The sequence below is a fragment of the Antrostomus carolinensis genome, unplaced genomic scaffold, assembly GCF_000700745.2.
Source record: "Antrostomus carolinensis isolate BGI_N321 unplaced genomic scaffold, ASM70074v2 scaffold4589, whole genome shotgun sequence".
NCBI lineage: Eukaryota > Metazoa > Chordata > Aves > Caprimulgiformes > Caprimulgidae > Antrostomus > Antrostomus carolinensis.
In genome coordinates, this window is record NW_010336325.1 from 13,649 (window position 1) to 29,425 (window position 15,777).

General features: G+C 33.8%; 1 protein-coding gene across 1 annotated transcript in view; it reads left to right on the top strand.

Annotated features, from left to right (window-relative positions):
* The window catches only part of COL11A1 (collagen type XI alpha 1 chain), a gene marked incomplete at its 5' end in the record, with an annotated part of 131,970 nt that overhangs the window by 1,971 nt on the left and 114,222 nt on the right, over positions 1 to 15,777 (top strand). Inside the window, 2 exons of the mRNA XM_029086685.1 lie at positions 2,251 to 2,464; positions 4,420 to 4,582. Of these exons, the coding sequence (XP_028942518.1) occupies positions 2,251 to 2,464; positions 4,420 to 4,582 (377 nt within the window). The remainder of the gene's footprint in view (positions 1 to 2,250; positions 2,465 to 4,419; positions 4,583 to 15,777) is intronic.

The following is a 15,777-nucleotide window of genomic DNA, read 5'->3' on the forward strand; positions in this document are numbered from 1 at the left end:
ACTACAAAACTTTGCTTAATACTGGAAAATGCCATGCTATTCTCTACTTCAGTAAAAAACCTCAAAACAATTTTTTGGAGGTGATTATGGTATTACTTCCTTTTGAATCTTGCAGAACAGGCATCCTCTCCCCACCACAAGAAATCCTTTTTCAGAGGTTATTCTTAAAGATATGAGTGATCATGTCCCTTTTTCTTAGTGCTCTGTAGTAGTAGAAAGACTACAGAAGATATGCAAGACAAGACTGAGTTGTGAGACATCATTTTAGCTAAACAATACAAGTTGTAATGCACCCTGTGCTTGCTTTCATTTAAGTCCTGTAACTCATCAGGAAGTATAGGTATCTTTCAGCTATTGTAGCTCAGAGGGAGCTATAAATGGCGAAAGCTGGGAGCATCAATATATTAATCTTTTAAATATGGATCTAATAATATTTACCAACTTCCCAGAATATAATAGGCATTGATTTAACTGACTGGAAGGGATTATATAGTTGTAAAGATAGCTGCTTAGATTTTTGTTGTGCTGTTTGTGTATAAGCTGTTAGTGATCTTTTACAAAAGCATACAGACTAGCTGAATTAGTGTCACCTGCCTTAAGCATTTTCAACATATTTTTTCAGGTTAAGAGTGCAAACAGGGCAAGTGTTCAGTGCTTTTAAAATCATTTCTTTGGCCTTTGTTGACAGTCATTGACAGTCATCTTTTTTTTTTTCTCTTTTTTTTTCCTTTTTTTGTCATCTGTTTACTCTGACATTAAAAGGTATAACATACAGTTTAATTTAATCTGTAAACTAGCATCTTTGCTTTGTCATTAAAAAACTTGACCAGAGGCTCACCAGAGTAAATGAAATACTTCCTATTTATTGGCTTTGTTTCTTTCAAAATAAAGTGTCAACACAAGCCCTAAAGTGGTCTATATTACTAGCGTTTCAACAACCTTCTACAAAAAAAGTTTAAAAGATGGTAGAAAACACATAAAACAACATTGCAGCAAAAAATATAATAAGTGTGAGACTAGATATTTTCTGGTTTAGAAGAGTAGTATGGCATTTAAAGAGCAATGAAGATTTTATGCATTTTGCTTTCATATTGTAACTAAAGAGTTAATGCCATCAATAGCTTGTCTTCACGGAAGACTTCTTAGAACTATGAAAGAGTTTTCCCACAAGACCTGTCTTTGAAACAATCTTATATTTTCTCCATTGGATGAAGCAATTCCTAAATCAGCTTTCGATGTTGAAGTCTTACATACTTTTATTAATTAAAAAAATTTAACATATTAATTTATTAAAACTTATTGTATTATGTTATTAAAATGTTTAAGAACATTTTACCAACTTTCATGCACACAAAGTTGCAGTTATATTCATTGCCAACGTTGCAATTAAATTCTAATCCCTCTATTTCTTGCATGTCAAATTGCAGCTGAAGCCACACAGATCCAATGTATATTCTGAATTTTAGAATCTCAGTCTTACACTTCATTTGTTATTAAGCCTAATTGGCATTTCATACCAAGTGAAATGCAGATTTACCACCAGATTCAACAGGAGCAGTACTGAGTACAAACCTCAGTCCTTCCTTTATAAACAAGCTGTATCCACTTTTTATTTTGTTTATTTTTAGTTGTAAAGGTTGAAACAATGATTGATATATAATCTCTGCTTCAGAGAGAAATCATCAGGGAATAAATGAAAATTAAATGTTCTTTGATTTTGCCTAAAGCTCCTATTAAATAAAACTAGTTATGTATTTTTTCAGTATTATACACAATATTTTTCTAGAAGGACTCAAATATGTATTGTGAGAAACTAGTTTTAGTTGGTTATCAAGGGAAATGAAGTGCTTGGAAATATATTTGTTATAATACAGGTACTTATTTTGTTGAGTGAAATTGTAGTGCACACTTTTAAATTACAGGATTGCTAAAAAGAAGATCAATAGAAAAAATAATGAATGTGAAACTATTATGCTTCTTGCATATATAGCATTATAATATAAATTTAGAATAGATTTACAAGTAATATTTTTAAGAACTGTTAAGGTATAGCTTTCAGGAATTAAGGTAAGACCAGAAAGAAAAAAACAGATAAAAAATTTTCATAGTGTAATTTTTTAAGTATTTATTTTGGAGAATTAAAAATCCCCAACAGCTTGTCTGCAGGAACCTCTGTGCTTATACAAAAATGTAACCCTTTAAAGAATGGCTTCATATTTTCTGAATTTGTATATATCACTTTGTTTACAGGTGGAGATTTTCCAGAAGATTTTTCAATTTTAATGACGGTGAAACCTAAAAAGGGTATCCAGTCCTTCCTTCTGTCTGTCTACAATGAACAAGGAATTCAGCAAGTAGGTGTTGAAGTTGGTAGATCCCCTGTCTTTCTGTTTGAAGACCAAAATGGAAAACCTGCCCCAGAAGACTATCCTCTTTTCAGAACAGTCAACATTGCTGATGGCAAGTAAGTGTAAAATTTTAAAATGAAAAATAATACCAGACCACCATATCGGTGATTACGGTCTTTACAAACAGGTATCTTAAACATTTAAATAAATCACTAACACAATGTCCAGATAGTTCGACTGCTATGATACAATATCAGATAACCTTTGCAACAGAATATAGTTCCAGCTTCAAATGATGCATACAGCTACTAATAAAACCAAGCCACCTTTATTCTTTGCCATTTCTAAAAGTCAAGTGTGAAGAAGTAGTCAAACCCACCAAAACTAGACCTATGAAGATTCTTTCTGTGCAATAGAGAAAGAAACACTGTTTTCAAAAAGACTCAAGCAATAAAGCAATAAAGAATAAAAAAAAGGAAAAATCAGTTGTCTTCTAACCCTTGTATTACCAGAGAATGGAATTATACTGTGAAACTGAAACCTGATGCATTTCCCTAGCAGAAGGAGTGATGAAATAAAGCAGCAAACTTTTCTTCATTGACTTCCTCTAAATAACAAAGCTTTGACATGGATTTCAGAATTTCACCCAAAATGTTGATAGACTGATAAAAATGAAGAAATCAAAATGAGCATGATTTGGTACTATTTCCTGCAGTAAGACCATACGAGTTCTAAATCATCTGGAGTGAATCCTATCCACAGTGAGCTATGGTTTTGTGCTTTAAGCTTCTACATGCTTTTAAAAGATAGACTGACAATTTTCTTTTGACTCAGCTATTTTATGAAGTATCTAGTATCTAATCTTCATCTCAATATTTTAAAAGTATAAACAGTGTAATGTGGCTGAGGATGCATGGACAGGTTGCTTTTATAATGATAATGTTCAGCCCTGTTCTAGAGAAAACAAGGAATTAGAGTTCTGGCTCAGTGACACTGTTTGGCAGTCAGATTCCATTAGCTTTGAGATGTTCCTTTTGATATACAGAAGCTCTTTGTAACAAAGATCTAAGCTGGCTTTCTGATTTAAATCAGACAACCTTAGTGCCACAAATGCCAACTAAAATAATTTCATTTCAGCCTTCCTCTTACCAGTCAATAATATGGCATACTTTGACACTTTTTTGCTCTGGTCTATCAAAGATTATTTGATGTTTTGCTCCATTTTAGATTACAGAGTAGCTTGCTTTTGCTCTTAGATATTTAAGTTGTCATAGCAGAGGCTCACTAAATTAATGCAGTCTATTATGATAATAAAGTCTCATAAAGAACACAGTATAGTTGGGCAAACTGTACTAAACTTCATTCTCAAATGTCTTTAAAATAAAAATGTCAGTATTCTGAAGCACTTAATTAACTTTTTTGGCAAATATTTATGTAGGTAAAGCTATTATTTTTGAGAATATTGGCACACACTTGTAAGTATATGTATCTGGAAAAGCATCTGTGTTGGAACTGTTGTACATCTTTGAAAGATCTCTATAGCTATGGGATACATTCATATAAGCAAAAGAACATAGTAAAATTTTGTGATTGTTCACAGAGAACAAATAGTAAAATGTCAATAACAAAGAATAAAATGCTGGATTTAATATATTTGCATAAGTAATTCCTTAAGTAATTTGGAAAATCAAACACATTCATAAAAATAAAATCTGCTGTCAGATTGTTCAACCTAATAACATGTAAACAGTGCATTCATTTCTAATTAGAGTTTACTATTGTTCTCTGGGTAAAACTTCAGAGAAGGTTAGCTTGAACTTCATCTTATATAGGATATTCACAATGAGCTAAGGATCCAGTTCCTTTGTACTAAGGGACAGAAGTTATACCGCGAATAGACAAAACATAGTGTACACTTGTGTATGTATTAAAGGATGTAATAAATGGAGACATTTAAAATTTTATGTGTTACTTCATTGGTGCACAATCTGTGATAAAATGTCTTGATGAGCAGACAATGACCTAGTTTTAAAAACAAATTATAGTAGAATTATTATTTTTTTTTTAATAGGTGGCATCGAGTAGCTATTAGTGTGGAGAAAAAAAGTGTTACAATGATTGTTGACTGTAACAAAAAAACTACAAAACCACTTGATAGAAGTGACAAAACAGTTGTGGACACCAATGGTATCACTGTCTTTGGAACCAGGATTCTGGATGAAGAAGTTTTTGAGGTAAAAATCAGTATTGTACAAATGGAACTGAATGATTTTGTGTTGAATGAAGTGCTTAATGCATATCAGAATGAATTTTTTAGGGCAAAAGCTGATATAATGTAGAAACTTTGATTTATAGAACCTGTTAGGACAGGCTGAAATAAAAGAGGCGCAAAGCAGGAAAGTTTCTCTGTTGTTGGAAGATATGACACATTTTTCTGTTCTTTGGATTATATTCTATCTGGAAGGGGCTTGCTTTTTTGTCTATCTGCCTAATATTGAAATACCTGAGATATTTAGGAGAATTAATCTGGGAATGTTGAGTAGTATGGTACTGAATCATCTTAGTTCTGTCTCTTTTAAACATTTACAGATAATTTGTGCATGCTGACAGTATTTGAGAGAAGGGAAGAAGGACCTGGAAAGTTTTCTGTGTAATATGAATCCCTTATATTGTTTATCCCACTTATTACTCTTTCCAGTAACTGGAACATACCTTGGCAATAAGGATATATATGTTTCCATCATTTACTGGCCAAGAAGTACATATAGGAAGGGTAAAATGTTTCTAAGGAAGTATGTGACTGCCAATCATGAGGTCTTTCTAGGTAGAATCCTTATGTCAACGATTATTTTTACAGACTAATAATGAAGCCTTTCTAAATCTACACTATTGAGTTTCTTTTATAGTATTGTTATACAACAGTCAAAACTGTCAAATTTAAGTTAAAACTGAAAAATAAGAAAATACAGTTCAATAGTTAACTTACTCCATATTCAGAACATCTGTACTCCATAAACATCCAGAGTTGTAATCCTAGATTTAAGTAGAGCATGTGCTAGAGAAGCTGCATAGGTACCAAAAGAGGAAATATGAATTTTGAGTGTAACACTGTGGCATTGTTACCTTTCATTTCCATGGACATGATGAAACATGAGACTTTTGAATGGGGAAATTTCTGGGATGTTTTAATGGGTCAACCAGGATATGCTTGGTATTCACAGCTCAATTTACCTGTAGTCCCCAGTACAGTTTGAACATCTGAGGGGCATTATTTTCCATTTGAAGATGAATTCCACAGATGCCTTATCTGGGGTGGGACAAGGAGTTTTGGTCTCCATATGGGATAATTACTTTCAATTTTCATCTGTATTTCTTTCTTAAGTCAGAAACCAAGTCCCAAAATATGTGTATTTGGCTATAAACTGTCAAAATATGTGCAATATTAATATACATAAGTAAAAAGAATTCAGGAAAACAATGCAATAAAAGTAGATAAACTAATATTTTTTAGTGTTTTACAAGTGATTTTAGATTCTAAGAGAAACTAAGTGAACAGGCTCTAGCTTGTTCTTGCAAAGTTTATAACCATTTTTAAAGTTATCAAGGAGGAAAGCGCACAATAATTAAACATTGGTGTTTGATTTGTTTTACTCAGTGCAATTGCTAACTAAAAGGGCCCGTCTGATGTTTCAGAAATGCTGAAATGATTTTACATAGCTGTTTGAAAATAAGTATACTGGTTGATGATATATGCATGGTAGGAGATACTTGTTTGAATTATTTGCATTAAGTAGCACGTTGACTAAAAGAGAAGCATGCTACGGGCCTTTCATCTCTGAAGTTGTTGCCTATTATGATATTATATCTGTCCTCTATATCTTAAACAATTTTAAGTATTAAATCCTCAAAAAAAAATTTTGTTTAAGAGAGATTAAGATCATTCCCATGAGAAAACAGAAGAAGCATAGACTACCTAAGGGGTAAATAAAATGATAGTTCTGAAAATTTCCTGCTATGTCATTCTTCAGTCACAAAGGTTATTAGCAACTCAAAAAGAAAGATGAAACTTTGAGGCATGAAAAAATGTAACTATTTTAAGGCAAAATAATTCCTACCCTAGCAGTTCCTCTTCAGTGAAAGTTTCCTCCATCTGTACCTTTTGCAGTTATATATACAATTCCCTCCACTCTTTCAAGCCCTATAGAGGAAGAAGAGATGGGAAGGGGTGTGGTAGAATGCAATTATTTTTTGGTTAGCAGCTGTTGGAAGAGTCAGTAAGGTTGGATAAAGACATACTTAGCAAATTGAAATTGGTACATAAAATCAAGAATTAGCAGATTAATTGAAGAAACTAAAAAAATAACCCTACACTTTTCTTGAAGTCAAACTTACATGAAGTCAACACAGACATGATGATATAGCTCTAACAGAATTTGCTACAATGAATTAAATAAAAATACTTTTATTGGAGGGCTTTTGTCATGTGTTGAAGTAAAAAACAGGAAGCTAGTGATCCTCTGTCAAATTTTTCGCTGAAATCTCCTACACTGACGTGGCAAGTCAGCGCTTCAATTCCAACTGTGACTCACTAAGAAGAAAGATAGATTTTTGACTCACAAAAGAATCCTAGAATAGAATTGTAGAATCGTAGAATCATTTAGGTTGGAAAGGACGTTTAAGATCATTGAGCCCTACTGTTAACTTAACACTGCTAAGTCCACCACCAAAACAAGTCCCTAAGCACCATATCTATGCATCTTTTAAATACCTTCAGGCATGGTGACTCTACCACTTCTCTAGGCAGCTTGATCCAATTCTTGACAACCCCTTTGGTGAAGAAATTTTTCCCAATATCCAATCTAAACCATCCTTGAAGGCAACTTGAGGCTGTTTCCCCCTGTCCTATCACTTGTTACTTGGGAGAAGAGACAGAGATCCACCTCGCTACAATTACCTTTCAGGTAGTTGTAGAGAATTATAAGGTCTCCCCTCAGCCTTCTTTTCTCCAGACTAAACAAACCCAGTTCCCTTAGCCACTCCTTATAAGATGTGCTCCAGACCCTTCACCAGCTTCATTGCCCTTCTTTGGACACGTAAAGAATTGCAGCTGTCTGTAAAGTCAGTTTGCAGGCTGAACTTTAACATTCAGCACTGAGAACAGCAACATTTCTAACATTTGTAACATCACTGTACCTTTCTGTATTCCTTCAGTGATTAGGTTTCCTTACTTAACTGATTGCACCCCTTTTCTCTTGGTGTATTCAGAGAAATCAGTTACATTCTTGTAAGACTGTTCTTGTAATTGCTGGGGGTTTAGATTTAGCCTGATGTCTCTCACTTAAATTAGAAGCTTACAGTCTTTTCTTTTGGGATAGGTTTCTGCTTTCCCTTTTACTGTACAGCCACCATGGGTACATTTCTACCTATGTTCAGTTGTTTGAATATTTAGATAGAAATGTGAGTGTTGAAAATAGGCAATTACGAAGTCCCTCAAAGTTTAAACACAGTACTGTGCCACATACAATTTTAATGATATGTGACCTTCAAAGTCTGGCCAGGCAAAATGTAATCTAGTTCTTTTTGAGTTGGTCTCATGTTTTTTTACTCTCTAAACAGCATTCTTTTTGTTTCATTAACAAGTCTCTATCCATTCTTTAGTTACTGCTGCTACAATTTCTAAAATTTGTGGCTGTTCCCTGAAATTTGTCTCCTGTTTGAGAGTTTCTTAAATGTTCTGTTTGTATTATTTGTGGTAGCAGAGTGAGGTTTGGTGGTTCCATGACTCCCCTTGGTAGTATTTCTGTGTTGTGAACCCTGCTGTATCTTGAGACCACAACAGGCACTGAAGAAACACATAACACAATGTGTTTTATTCTATGTGCAGGGAGTTCCAGAAATGAATGTGTTTAGCCATTACATTAGATTTAAGTGTTTAACACTTTTAAACTGTGTAAGACAGACTTTCCAGATGACGTTTGATGCCTTTATTAGCTTACATGTAGGAAGCACATAAAAAGAAATACCCTAGTGACCTGTTGGAATTCACAGTGCATTGTATCCATGCATCACAAAGGCTGTTTTATCTTAGGTAATAATAATGGTTTTAGTCATAGTAAGCCAATGATTTGATAACAGGAACTGCAGAGCACTCTTCAGTCTCCACAAACCGAATGGAAATGCAAAATGTGGAAATAATGAACCTGTAGATAAATATAATGAAATATTGGACATCGATGACCTACTAGTTGAAGATACCAAAGTTTCTTCTGGTCCTGAACCCATTCATATAGCATAACAGAACTGCACAAAAAATAGTTGTGACATTAAGGTAATTCACTCCCATTGAAAGCAGAGGTCAGCCCTGTTAGAGTCAGCGCTTTAGACAATTAGATCATCATGTTCCTGTTCCCTTAGAGAAAAAATCTAAACCTCTATGAATTCTTATGTGCTCACATGAGTCAGAAATAGATACTATTACGTGAAATTATGCTCACCTCGTGACAACTTGATTGTATCTTTGGAAAAAAGAATTACTTCTTCAGTCATATTGCTTTAACATATTTGCATGCACCATTCACTTAGAATCCTCAGAACAAATATTGCTCCTATGAGGAATATTTCATGCTTATTTTAAAACAGTGTTACATCACAGTTGATCAAGTATTCTTCATTATTTTAAATTTATAATAGAACAAAATTTAATGAAAATAATTTTTTTTTTTGCTATTTCCTTTTCTTTTTTCTGTTCCTAATATTAACTTCTGTTTTATAGACAGTTCTTCCCTCTCTGTTCTGATTCTGGCAGTCTGACTATTGCTAACACAATATGTTATAGTACACTGAGAAATTTTAAATGCATGCATTTTAATCAGTTTGACATGGCTGCTTTGATGTAACTTTCCTGTGCTGATGATCAATAATTTCTGAGTAAGTAAGCATTCTGAGAGGGTCCAGAGATCAGGTAGATCACTGCTGAAAGAAGGAAAGGCCTGATTAGTGTCCTAAGAGCATGATAAATGACTACCTAGTGCGCTATTTTTGTACATTCAACAAACATAATATTCCTTGGTAAGTTTACCTGCTGGTGCTAAAGCTGAGAGGCATTTTTTAGTAGCGCTCTCAGAAAGATCTTCTTGCTTAGCTTTAAAAGCAAGAAAAATCTATGTATTTTCCAAATCTTGGGGGGAAATTGTGTGGTTTATATGAGGAAATTCTAAGTTGGAGTTGCCTGCTGCTAATTCCTGAATGTAAGTGCTAATCTCTGATTTTATGACATCATGCTCAATTAATAGGGAAATCACTTATGATGTCACAAACAAGATATTGAATAAATAGCATTAAGCATCAGGTGCGTACAAATGCTTGAGAAACAAGTTATAAACTGTGAAAGTGTCTTAAAATAATAAAATTATGCTGTTTAGAAACTGTATTATTACTAACTGCCAAATTTTGAGACCTTCGTTTACACTGCAAAGCACTTGCTCACTGAAGTAGATCTATTGATATCAGTGGGACTAATATGTAAATGCTTGTTTATGAAAGACTAAGACAGTATACCTCAAACTTTTACATGTGTCATTCTACGGAATTGCCTCGATTGGAAAAGAACTTTAAGATCATAGAGTCCAATCATTAACCCAACACTGACAAGTCCCTGACTAAACTGTGTCCCTAAGCACTATGTCTACATGACACTTAAATACCTCCAGGGATGGGCACTCCACCACTGCCCTGGGCAACCCGTTCCAAAGAGATTTGAAATTAATCTCTTCTGTGTTTTCAGATACATAGTGCAAGAAGTGCCTGTTTGTAAGTGCTTGCTGTAAAGAAGAGAATTCCTTCAATGGCATACAAAAATAAAAAAAAATGAAGAAATTAGTCAAATGCTAGTACATGACACCTAGTAAAAGAATTTTGAATTGTATCCACTGAAGTATGTTTGTAGCCTAAATGTTTGATAAATAGCAGGGAGCTTTTTATTCTTTGCCAGGTTTTAGGATTTGTCACTCCTCATTTAGTATTGTTGGTGTGAACAATGCAACAGTTTTTTATAATAAGTATTTTATAATAAGTTAATAACTAACAGAATCTTTATGCAGATATTTCCCTATAGAGACTTTTACCTTCAAAACTCCCCACTTGTCAGAGCAATACAATGATTTTTAGGGACTGTTCTGTAAATAAGTATAACAAGACAAAACTTGATGTATATAAGACTCTTTTATAAAGCCAATTAAACCTTTAACTGCACACAGTTTATGACATTAAATCCTTGAGATAGTCCTTGTTAATAAAGGGTTTAGGTTTTGTTACTAGGCATTAACTCGTTTTCATTAAAAAAGCATTCATACACTTATGTACAACATAGGATTCATTTAAATAGCCTGAGTTGAAGGTAGGGTGATAGTACCTTGACAGCAGTATGATTTAACTTGCACATCCCTTCAGATGAGTAACTGTCCCCCACATATCTGTAAGCGTGGAAAGTCCAAGTGTGCAAGTGCAGAAAGGCCATTCATCTGTGTGCACACTCCATGAAGAAGGTAGCAGTAGCAGAATGGGTAGAGCTTTTGCTGAATGACCACAATTGTGGTACGGCTAAAGTAGAATAGGGAAGCTAGCCCAAAGTAAAACTCACCCAAAGGCACGTAGTGAGAATGATGTGTCACCAGTATCCTCTGTTTCATACTGGCCTGTTGAGCTGCACTGCTAGCTAATGTAGACATATCCAAAATGATTCCCATTATATATCACCTTTAGTAATTGCTAGACCCACTGAATGTTTAGTGTCAGTCAGACAAAAAAGTAATGTTTAACATAAATGAAACAGAAACAAAAAAATGCAATAGGTTCCAGGCAAAAATATTTAGAAACAACCTTATAGTGATCAACACTAGAGAAGTAGCCAACTTCTAGCATTAGGAGGAAAAAAAACAACAAAAAAATAAAAGCAAACAATTTTTCCATTTCAGGAGCACCTAATAAAAAACCAGCATTTTTAAAAAAAGCTTTCTATTTGGCTTGGTTTGTTTTGCTTTTTTTTTTATCCGAAAGAATGGTCATTTAGTGTTTGTTATTTTCTTACAGTATTTCCAAAATTATGCTTAATGAACAAAAGTAAACAATTTTCCTTGTTTCCCTTCCTTATTTTTGAAAGCAGGAAGGGGAGAGAAAAAGAAACCAAAGCTCTGTCAATTCGTTGGAGTTCCAAGTTCATTTTCAAGGAATATTCCCAAGAAACACAGAAATAGTCATTTAGCTAAACTGTAATTACAGATTTGTGTGTCTGTTATCAAGAAATAGGATGACCTTGGTCACGTGTGTGTGTGTGTGTGTGTGTGTTATGTACAGGTCTTGTATATATAGGAATTGTAATAAAATCTAATCCCTGAGCCAAGAGTTGCAGTAGACTTTGGTCTGTGTTTTGAAGGTTAAAAATTATAATTGATATAGCAACTTTTTTCTTAACCAAGCTGAATATATACTACTATAACCGTGAAGTTTCAAAGAAACAAGAAGGCATTGATTTCTATGGAAACATTGACCTGTACAGATTCTACTTTCACAATTTATTGCTTTTACAGTGCTTCAGTCTGGCAGGCTCTAAATATCTTTCTCTAGCTATATTATGCAATGGGCCTGGGTTATGGAATATTATGTTAAAGGCCCCTGGAATTCTTCAGTCCAACAAATCTTTGCAGGAAGATTAAATGAATTCTGCAGCAAGTTTTTCTAAATTCTATAGTAATAATATCCAGGCTGTCTAGACTTTTGTTCTTTGGACTCTATAGTTCTATTGTCACATAACTAATTAGAGAAAGTTGTCCTTTTTACATAGGGTAGGGTTTCTGCTGATTTACTGAAGAGTCCATTCTCTAATTCTTAGGCTTCAGTCATCATATGAAAATGAAAGTTATTGATGTTGTTCTTCTGAGTTGATATAGTGAGTAGCATTGGTTTTGTTATGCTTTTATCACCATTTATGTAGTCATCTTTAAAACCTAGTTATCCTTATAAGCAAATAGGAGGTACTAATTTTATCCAGAATATGAATCAGAAGGATGGTATTTTGCTAATACTAACCCTCCCACTCTAGTTGTGTAAAGTCTTTGTAAACTTCTAATATATAAATCAGACATTTAAGTAATTGCTGCATTATTTTTCATAATATTTTTTAGTCAAACTGGAAAAAGAGCAATAAACTTTCTCTGAATGAAATAATGCTAGGAAATCGCATTATTTTTACAATAAGAAACTACAACTTGAGTTCTCAACTCTGGTCCAGTCACGTTGTTATGTAGCATCCTAGTTGTGCAACTACCAATATCACTTGTTCTTTGAAATTATTTTTTAAAAACAATGTTTTGAATAATTTTTGAATTTTGCTTCTGTGGACAGAGTCCTGCAAAGCTTCTCAAGTAATGCTTAACTGCTATTCCCTGGATAAAGGTCGCTCTTACCTGACAGGGTTAGTGTTTTATTAAGATTCTTGTGAAAGAGATATCCCAAAAATCTGTCTCTACAACTGGACTATTTGAGGTTCTTGTAGAACTAGGGAACTAGACCATAAAGTTTTAAATACTGTAATGACCAGTAATTTCAGCACTAATTCTTTCAAATTATGCCCTTACAGTCTTTGTAAGAATTCATACTTTTGCCTTTTTAACAATGCTGGCAGGTAGTAGTAGCAATATCTTTTATCAAGGATAGAAACTTTTAGCTGATGAATAGACTATAAATGACTCCCTTATGGTTGTACTTCTCTAATACACCGTATTTAGAAAGTATTAGTAAGATTACATAGTTAAAAGGAAAAGAGAATGTTTCAAGAAGAGAGATAATATCTAAGACTTTATGAAGTCACAATTGAGATAATAAGCAGCCATTACCATTTATTGCTTATAATGATAAAATAATTAATTCCTTACTTCTCAAGCCCTCGATGATTTACATAATGAGAAAATCTGACACCATATCTAAATAGAAGTTTTCCTTATTCTGATTTCTGCTGTGGAATCTAAGAAGGGGTCTAAAAAGGTAGAATAAGATATAGTGATTAGTACCATGAGACTAACTAACTAAGCAATAATTACATCAAGAGAAAGTTAGTAAAATTGGAAAGAGAACTTTATAGACTACTGCTTTCCTGCAAATTGGCTCTTCATTTTCTTTTTTCATTAGTCAACACTGTATTTTTTCAGTGTGGAAACTGTTTTCATATCAAGAGATTGTTTTTAATGCAGTTAGCCCACCTTGTGCGTTTCTACTTAGTGAGGTGTGTTTTTCAATGAATCCTGAAAGTGTACATACACATAAACTTTCTTATTCTGGAATGTCACTGTAGAATGTCTGTGGGATACACAGAGGAATTTTCAATGACTGAATTCACCACACAATTCTCATTCTTAGCTGGGCCGTTCTTTGTTGTAGAACAGTTAATTTGAGTGAATGTCTATGCAGCTGTTCCAGTAGGCAGACATTCAACTGATTTGAGCATATTCTCCTTGTAGCTCTGTAGCCTGCTTCTCCACATTTGCTGTGGCATGCTACAAAGAAGCAAATGTTTCCTCAGATCTAATTAACTCCTTTTAATAGCCTGGGAGGATTCTGCAAAGGGTGGCTTATTTGGCAGCGTACCTTTTAGAACAATGCTACAGAAGGATTACTTCTGTACAGTGTTTTCATGCTAGGCATAACTGGTGGGCAAGATATTTTATGATTCTCAGGCAGCTTTTTTCATATAACCATGAGGTTGATTCAAAAGCCTCTGATTTTAATTATAAGCACATTCCCAAAATAGAGACGAATTAAAATGTTCATAGACTTTAACTGGTTTTATTCCATATTAAGATGAATTACTCAACTATACATTGACTTTGTGAGTTACGATTTGGCTTTGACAACAACTTATTATCTGTTTCAATAAAGTATTTATGATCCAAGCTAAATATTAAGACTCCAAATTTAATCCTTTGTACTTACAAGCGGTACTTGTATGCTTAATGTTAGGTATGCTTGATTACCTTGCTGGATGTTCCCCTCCATCTCTGAGCAACTAAGGCAGAGACCTAGCTTTCAACTTTCTCATCCCTAATATGCAAGTAATGTTAAATATCTCATAAACACTGCTTAAAATACATTTTATTAAGTACTATCCAGGATGAAAAATTGTTATAAGGTAGCAGATTTTTCTTCTTAAAGCTAAATAGGCTTTTAGCACTTTTTGGGGCAAGTTAAGCATGCACATGTTACAAATAGTAAGATGAAGAAGTGGCTGTGCATATCTGCCCGATATCTCATCACAAATTCTCTGCCTTTGCCTTCTACTGTCATCCCACTTATCTCTGACATCAAATCATGGAGGAGGAATGGCTAAGCAGAGACATCAAACATCTGGCTTCTATAACACACTATATATCATCTGTCAACTTTGTGAAATTGCCTGAGCGATCTTTCCCAACAGAGGTGGTTATGACAATTTCATAGGGAAGGAAATAGAACTAATCTATATGGACAGCTGCCTTTTATACTTTTTCTCTATGAACTTTTCAGAGTACTTCAAGGATGCTCAGGTGTATTTGTAAATTTTACTCTGTTCTCCTGTCTTCTTCCCATCTTTGTTCTCCCTGTTTTGCTTTCATCATTCTATCCTGTGAGATTTCATTTTTTCCTGCAATTTTCATATAAGAATACAGGTATAACTCTCTAAAATAACACAGGTATTGTTTTAGAGACCAACTATTAGAACTGTTAATAACTCATGACTCCAGTTATCCCTATTTTCATTTAAAGTTTTTGAGACTTGTGATCTGCCTAATGAGGTAGATCATTAAGTGCCTAATTTATGACTCCTGATTGTGAAGTATAGCCAGATTAAGTATTTGTAGTTTATTCACAAAGAACTTTATAAAATTCTATTTCAGTCTCACAAAGTCAATCAGTTAAAATCAAATAATGTGTTTGTGAAAACTGAAGTAATTCTGTAAAAAATTCTCAGAGAGAAAGAGTGTAGTTTTGTCCAAAAAATACCTTAGAATGATAACTAAATCACAATAATGAAATCCACAATAATGTATGTGGAATTTCATGTGCTGAGATTATTAACCTGATTGGAAATGAAAGCTCTTCACTGATTAGTGAAACAGCAGTGCCAATACATCCCATACAAATATTCAAAGAACCCACTTAATTAGCAAAGACAGAAAAATCAAAACCAAAAAATAGAAAAAAACCCCCAGTAATTTACTGGAAATATTTTTATAGCTCATGTTGAAGGAAAAAGAGTAAAATTAGCATCTGAGATGTCAAATGTTAAATCAATCAGTTCTTCGGTAAACTTCTTGCACGTTAATAGCCAGTAGCAATTTATGTATACTGTGAAAGACTTCTGGGGGCCTCTCCCTATGTGGACCCATGACAGGCAGACAGG